This window comes from Petaurus breviceps, unplaced genomic scaffold, assembly GCF_028583685.1.
Source record: "Petaurus breviceps papuanus isolate PSGF00001 unplaced genomic scaffold, PetGlider_PUasm1.0 90639, whole genome shotgun sequence".
NCBI lineage: Eukaryota > Metazoa > Chordata > Mammalia > Diprotodontia > Petauridae > Petaurus > Petaurus breviceps.
The window spans coordinates 1,352,477-1,360,507 of NW_027187296.1; the positions used below are offsets into that span (position 1 = coordinate 1,352,477).

General features: G+C 42.6%; 1 protein-coding gene across 1 annotated transcript; it reads right to left on the reverse strand.

Moving 5' to 3' along the window:
- Window positions 1-6,218: 6,218 nt before the first annotated feature.
- LOC138143361 (dynein light chain 1, cytoplasmic-like) lies at window positions 6,219-6,488 on the reverse strand. Its single transcript, XM_069064562.1, has one exon. The coding sequence runs from the start codon at window positions 6,486-6,488 to the stop codon at window positions 6,219-6,221; it is 270 nt and encodes an 89-aa protein (XP_068920663.1).
- Window positions 6,489-8,031: the final 1,543 nt, after the last annotated feature.

Sequence of the window (8,031 nt, forward strand, 5' to 3'; positions counted from 1 at the left end):
CTGAATCTTGTGTGCCTAATCTATTCCATTGATTTACTCCTCTATCCCTCAGCCAGTACCAAGTAGTTTTGATGACTGCTGCTTTATAATACAGATTGAAATCTGGTATAGCTAGTCCACCTTCCCTAGCATTTCTTTTCATTAATTCCCTTGATATTCTGGACCGTTTATTCTTCTAAATGAATTTTGTTACTATTTTTTCTAGCTCTATAAAGTAGTTTTTTGGTAAATTAATTGGTATGGCACTAAATATATAATTTAATTTAGGTAAAATTATCATTTTTATTATATTAGCTTGACCCAGCCATGAGCAATTGATATTTTTCCAATTAGTTAGATCTGACTTTATTTGTGTGAAAAGTGTTTTGTAGTTGTGGTCATATGGTCCTGGGCTGCCTATTAATTTAATTGAATCTATTATTTCATTACTGTGGATACTTCCTCCACAAACTGGGATCACACTATTCCATGCCCTAGTAGACATCTTTCTTTTTTCTCTAAGGAAGTGGGCATGTCTGAATCTGTGACTTTATAGGTTTAGGGAACTCCCAGTTAAGAAATCCTCTTTACCATTGCAGGGCTACAGTTGTTCTGTAATTTGTAGTCTCAGAAAATGTCCACAGGGTACTGACTGGTTAGGTGACTTGCCCAAGCTTACACAACTAATATGTATCACAGATGGAACCTGAGCCCAGATCCTCCTGAATCTGAGGCCAGTTCTCTTTCCACTGTACAAATTGTCTCCCATTAATCATCTTTCTGAATTGCTGAATGGTTAAAACAAACAAAACCAAAAAAACCCCCCAAAACTCCTACCACAAAACAACATGTATGACTTGGCAGGCAACATTCTAATTATTAGAAAAATATTTATTTATTTTTTTGGTTTGGGCCAGTGATTTCATTGGTGTAGGGAAATTCCCTCTACCAATGCAATTTATAGTCTTAGAAAATTGCCTGGGGCAATGTTCCAAGGGCACAAGACCAGTGGATATCAGGGACAGGCTTAAACCTAGGTTTTTCTGATTCTGATTCTAGAGTGGGCTTAGTATATTACAATACCACTCTGTCTTGGGCAGATAACATTCTGGTAAGAAGAAAAATAATAATTCTAATTTCCATACCACATCTATGATTCACAAAGTATTTTCTTTACATTAAGCCTGTGAGTTTACATTACATAGTAAAGAAGGGGCTTTCCTAAAATTCCTTGTTAACTAAGATGTGAAAGTGGGGGAAAAAATCCTGTGGCTTCTAGTAAAATGCTTTATCATCACTGCAACCATTAACACTGATCAAAAAGCTACTGTGTGTAAAGCACTGTGTTAGGCATTGTGGGTGAGATGCCAAGAAAACAAAATAACAATAATGATATTAATAATAAGCATTTATGTAGCAATTAAACTTTGTGGAAGCATTTTACAAATATTATCTCATTTTATCCTCCTAACAGCCCTGTGAGTTAGATACAAATATTATCTTCATTTCTGGGAATGAAGAATCTGAGGCTGGGCAAGGTTAAGTGACTTGACTAGCTTCACACAACTAGTGAGTTTATGAGGCAGGATTTATCTGAGGCCCTAGTCCCTAAGAAGACAGGATTCAGAAGTTTTCAGTCTTCCTGGAGAGACAAAACACACTTAAGACTTGGCAGAAGTTAAAAAGCAATGAATCAATTGCTCTGAAACCTTACAGACTTTTGTTGCTGTTCAGTCGTTCAGTTCTGTTTGACTCTTTGTGACCCTGTAGACCATAGCATACCAGTACTGTCTATGGGATTTTCTTGCCAAAGATACTAGAGTGATTTGCCATTTCCTTCTCCTGTAGATTGAGGGAAACAGAAGTTAAGTGACTTGCCCAGGGTCATACAGCTAGTGTCTGAGGCTGGATTTGAACTCAGGTCTTCCTGGTTCCAGGCCCAGCACTCTATCCACTGAGTTATCTAGTAGCCCCCATTACAGATTTTAGCATTAAGTAAATGAGTAAAGTGTGCTTAGTACCATACTTCTTTACTCTAACTGTACTTGGTTCAAAAAAGACATAGGAGGTACAGTTGATAGAAGTTCAGCCTAAAGGAGGTGGCTTGGAAGGGGAAGTGGGGAAAGAAGAAATGATCACTGGCTTTAAAACTTTTAAAATTTAAATTTATATATATATATATTTTTGTTAATATATAACCTTGACTTCATCCCCTTCCCATCAAAAAGAATATAAAAGAGAAAAAAGGAATTCTACAGAATTAGCCAATACACCAACACAGTATGACAATATATATACCCACAGTCTCCTATCTTTGCAAAGAAGGGAGGGAGGTGCATATGCTTTTTTGAAGCATCGATAGATGTAATTTTGTCAGGAATTTCTTGCTTTGATACTCATTTAAACAGCAAGCATATTCTTGGGCAAATGGCTCATATTGAGAAGGGAAAAACCATCATGAGGGCAGAGCTAACTTCACTCCCCAACTCATGTTTCTATCCTGTATGAATCTGTCTCCAAGGAGATAAGGCAGTTGACAGTAACCCAAAATTTCAATATAAATTTCATGTTGTACAGCTCCCAAGGAGCAAATTGTTAAATAATCAGGCTGCATTTCCCAAGCTTTTCAGCGACTGCTCCCCTTCAATGTCTCTTCTACCAAGGTGAACATACTGTTTCCCTGATCATTTTTTCTTCTTGAATGCTTATTGGATGATTGGAGGAGCAGCCCTGGATTTTCAATTAGAAGAACAAAAGACAAACCAGATCACTTGGTCGTCCTCTAAGCCAGATGGTAGGGACAGGAATGATTTGGAATGGTTTAAGGAAACTCATGTGCTTTTTGGTATTTCCATTCAAGCACAGGGAACATCTGTCTCTGTAGCTTTCCCTGAGGAGCCCAAATTCACTGTATCACTATGTCGGAATGTGGCAAAAGTGGCTCCTGAAGGCTTCAGAGCCTTTCGGGGATATTAGGATCAAAGGTAGCCATTGCTCACACAGCACAGTTCCAGTAAATTGGGTCTTTTCTACACAGAACCTCCTCTGTTTTTAGCAAATGGATTTTTACCACCATACTCAATGCTTTCCATCAGGACTGTCCCTAGTGGGGAATGGGGCACAAAGCCATCTCTGGAGAGGGGGTCTTGGAACAAATTATACTATGCCTCCCTTCATCCACTCCCCTTACCCTTTCCCACACACTTTCCATCATGTGAATCCAGTTGAAAAAGAATTTCAAAAGCAGCCTTGGAGGGGAAAAGACACCATAAGATATACCTGGAGGGGTTTGTTTGACATTTAAGATCTCCCCCTATCTGGCCCTAGCACATGAAGTTCCAGACTTGAAGCAGATTTTTAAGTTGTTATTTTTTGCTGTTGTTTGCAGTTTTTCAATATTATTTTGTCTTTGGGAATGTTGTTTTAAAGCATGCGTGCATGTCTTGGAATCTAATCACCTAAAAGGCAACTGCAATGAAATTCATGACTAAAATGGTGACGCAGGCAATGAAACCTATAGTAAATAATGCAGGTTACTATCTTGACAGGCAACTAGGTTGCACAGTGGATACTGCCAGGGCCTGGAGTCAAGAACACCTGAATTCATATTTGGCTTCAGACATTTACTAGATATGTGAACCTGAGCAAGTCACTTAACCCTGTTTGCCTCAGTTTCCTCATCTGTAAAATGAGCTAGAGAAGGAATGGCAAACTACTCCAGTATCCTTGCCAAGAAAACTCCAAAAAGGGGTCACAAAGAGTCAGAAATGACTAAAAATGACTAAACAATTGTCTCCACATTCTATAACCATTTGTGTAAGTGTATTGGCCAATATACATTTAATACGTATTTGGTTGTGTGTGAAAAAATCTTTGCAAGGCTAAATGGTAAGAGAAGCCAGGTTGTGTAACTCTTTGTTGACTGACTGGTAGGACATTACCTAGAAGATATTCCTGGGACAGAAGTGGTTTCTTTGTTTACAAAACCTCCCACAACAAAATGTTGGTGCAGACAGGATGAGCATTTATTCTTATGGCTATGGTGATATATGTTGATAACCACTTTCATTTCTATGGCTTTTTTCTTTTAGGCCAGTTGTGGCCTAAAAAACCTACGTTTTTTTAAAAAAAATATGCAGACCTATTTTATGGTGGTAAGACTGGAAAGAGTGATGGACTTAGGGACAGGAAGTCCCAGGTTCAGAAACACCTTTATGCTGAGTGACAATGGACAACATATTTAACTTCTTTAGAGGGTACTTAATCATCTGACAAATGAGATAATGTGTTTGTCAATGGCTTGTAAACTCTAAAGTGCTATGTAAATATCAGCTATCACCATTATAATTTTGAATAATTTTTGAAGAATAAGGAAGCAGATTTGCCGGTGGCTACAAGAGACTGCTTAAAGGTGGTGACAGTGAAAAAAAAAATTGGAGTCAGAGGACCTAGGACCAGATTCTAGCTTTTCTACTTGCTACCTGTGACTTTGGACAAATCACTTTACTGTTAAGTTTCCTAATCTGTGAAACAAATGGATTGGACTGGATGATCAACTTTTATAGCTCTAAAGCTCTCAGTCTTTCAAAGGTTTATTTCTCCAAGAAGAGAGGAAACCTTTCTCCCTTCTGTGCTTAGTTAAAATCAATTACTTTAGTAGTCCTCAATAAAAGGGGAAATTTGGAAGTTTTCTGTTTTGCATGTGAATTACATACAAGGAAACTCACATAACAACATTACTTAACCTTTGTAGTACAAATTGTTGGACACGGACCAAGTCACTTTCTTTGATCCTTAATTTTATCAATAGAATGATAGAATTGCAGATGATCTCTAAGCTCCTTCATAATTCTAAGCCCTGATCCTAGGATTTCTTATCAAAATTTCACTCATGAATGAGAGTAGGTTTTGATGATTCCCACACTTGGAAGTAGGGGAATGTTACTCAGGAATGAGCAGCTGAGCTGGTGAGTTATATGGGAGAGCCACCACACATACTGGTGTTACTATTACTGTCCCTATATTGGGTTATTTCTGCTTTGAAGTTATTCATTCTGAAATGTACCTTTGGTACTAGAATACCACATAATATTGTACTACCCATGTTCATGAAAGAGGACCATTAAAAAATAATTTCCAAAAGGTATCCTGTGTTCTAGCCTATATTCATGATAGCCTATTTACTCCCAAACAGAAGAACTCAAGATTTTCCCCTCTTTTCCCATAGCCTGATACCTTTGGTAGAAGTATATAAGCAGTTGGTAGGAAGTCAAGAGTAGGGGAGGTAATCATTTCACTCCTGAAATTTTCTTGGCAACATCTTTTGGACCAGTGCTTTCTTCTTACTATCATTTCTGCTGCCTGTTTACTTAAGAGAACTCACCTTACCTTTGACCCCAGGAATCCAGCTCTCTGGCACATAGAATTCTGTTTGCCGTGTTCTGCTGCTGAGGCCAAACTGCCTGGAGTAGTCTTTGTACACAGCAGCCCCCTCCAAATGGGAATTAGTTGTTCCCAATAGTGGCTGTACACCTGCACACCTTCCATCTTCTTGCCACTGGCCCCAGAGGACACTTGATATGCCTGTTACAAGAATTGGGGATTGTAGCTCATCCAAATCAATGAGCTCAGTCATAGTAAATAGTTCTGCCAAGGCAGATCTATTGCTGAATGATTTTTGTGGGGTGAGGGAAGGGAGAAAAGAAGGACATGGTAAGCAGGGTCAGTACATAACACATCATCTTGTCTGGAACCTTAAATTATCCAGGTCCTTTTTTTTTTTTTAGAAGATGAACAACTCTAAGGGAGGAGTTACAAATAAAAAATAAAATAAAAATAAGGGAGGAGTTACATATTAACTCTGAAAAGGTTAAAGAAAGAAACACACACAAGAGTCAGACAAAGGAAAGCTGGAGTCCAGTGGATATCCACTTTTTTTTCTCCAACAGGTTTATTTTTAAAATAAGGAACTGGATTTTGTTTGTGGGGGATGGGGGAAGGAGGCGGGGTTGAGGATGGGGTATGGAATAGAAAATAAATACAAATATGAACTGTTTTGCTAACTTTTATAACCACAACGAACTAGTACACAGGAGGCCCTATGCAACAACAACACAACGAAGGCTTAAAGGCGGAGGTGTTCCCGTGGCAAGGCTGAGGGTGAGTCTCTGGTACGTGGAATTGAGGCTGCAGTTCTTGGGGTTGGGAGGGGTCGCCGAGGAGCTCGCACAGTCGGTGCTCTAGCCAGACTTGAACAGGAGAATGGCAACCTGGCCCATGTAGAAGTAGATGAAGTGCTTCGTCTCATGCGTCACGTAACTGCCGAAATTCCTGCCCACGATGCAGTGCCAGGTCGGGTTGTACTTCTTGTCGAACTCCTTCTTGATGTGGGCCGCGATATCCTTCTCGATGTTGTACTTCTCCAGGGCCTGCGTGGCGCACTCCACCGAGTCCTGCTGCATCTCCTCCGACATGTCCGCGTTCTTGATCACGGCCTTGCGGTCAGACATGGCTGCCCTTCCTCAAGCGCTTCAACCGAGGGCGGAAAACCCGCAGCCGGCCCCAAGAGGCGTCAGGAGCGGGAGGCCTTCTTTCTGGATCGCGGCAGGCCGAGCTGAGGGCGGGACGGGCCTGGGGAACTTGTGAGGTGCGGTTCTACAAGGACCTCCGCATCGGGCACAGCGACCTCAGGAACCGCTGCGGCTGGGCTCCCTTCGAGGACCCTCGTTGAGGTGGCCCGCGCGCAAGCTCCCACAGTGCCCCGCGCGCCGCCGCTCTCCCCTCCACGTGCCGTTGCCCCCTCCCATCCCTGCCTGGAGAGCTGCCTCCCACAGTGCCCCGCGCACCTCTCCCTTCCTGGTCTAGCGGGCTGCCTCGATACGGTAGTGCCCCACCCCACCTCCGTTGGTCCCAGTCCTTCCGGGCTCTCCCCTCCCCTTCGCTGCTCTGCCCCTTCCTGTCCTGCCTCTCCTCCCCTGCCATTGGCTCCTCCTCCCCTGCCATTGGCCCCTCCTCCACACGCTGTTGGGCCCCCAGCCCACCCCTCTCTTTGCAAACCCCCTCAGGGCCTTTCAGGCTTTAACATCCTTCTCCCACAAACCGCCTACACTAACCTGAGTTCTGATGAATCACAACCAGTCACGGTGCAAGAAATCATTCAGTAAAGCCGTGATTACAGCTGTGAGCCAAAGGAGATTATCTCAGGAACACCGAGAGGACATTTGTCAGCTCCCTTTGGTCCGAAGCATTAAGTGTCAGACACGAAGCCAAAGCAAACGGTTTCACTCCCTCCCCCTTCCTGTTCCTTCCCCTTCCCTCCCCCTTCCCCACCAACAGGAATCCTGATGATATTTAAAAAAATGAGACCATCTGCTATTTTGGAAAGAGCCCTGGAGTTAGAGGATCTGGGTCTTAGCTGCCCGACGTCATTGTGTGACCTTGGCCAAGTCACTTCCCCTCTAGCCCTGAGCTTCCTCACATCATGGGGTTGGACTGGATGCGCCCTGAAGTCCTTCCAAACAGAAGTATTGATTTGAGACGGAGAGAAACAGCAGTAGGACCTCTGGCCTGACCAGCTTTGGTTCAACAGTTCTATTGCCGTCCCTCAAGATGACTGCCAGCTTTTCATATTAAAAAAAAAAAGTCACCAGGATGGTAAGAGTTACAGCATATCCAGCTCCCTACAAACGAGTAAATAAAAAATAACTGCGGGGGAGATCAAACCCCGAGTCAGATGGAGACTTTGATGGGAGTCCAGAGGATCAAGAGGGTGAAGTTCAAAGACACACTAAGTGCCCGGGGCCTCCTTAGTTGGCTGGTGTGAGTGCCAGAGCAGCTTGGCCTCTGGAGGCATAGATTCTTGCTGCTACGAACAAGCCAAGGATGCCAAGGCTCTGGGAGCTGACAGATCTTCCTTAGCGGGCAGAAAAGCACATGAGGGTTCTTTCTCCTCCCTCACATATTGACTTACTTCCCCAGAAGAGTAGAAGCCTAAATTTCAGGGTCCTGGTTAAAATAAAGTTGGTGGAGGTCCCTCTTCCTTATAGGGAAGAG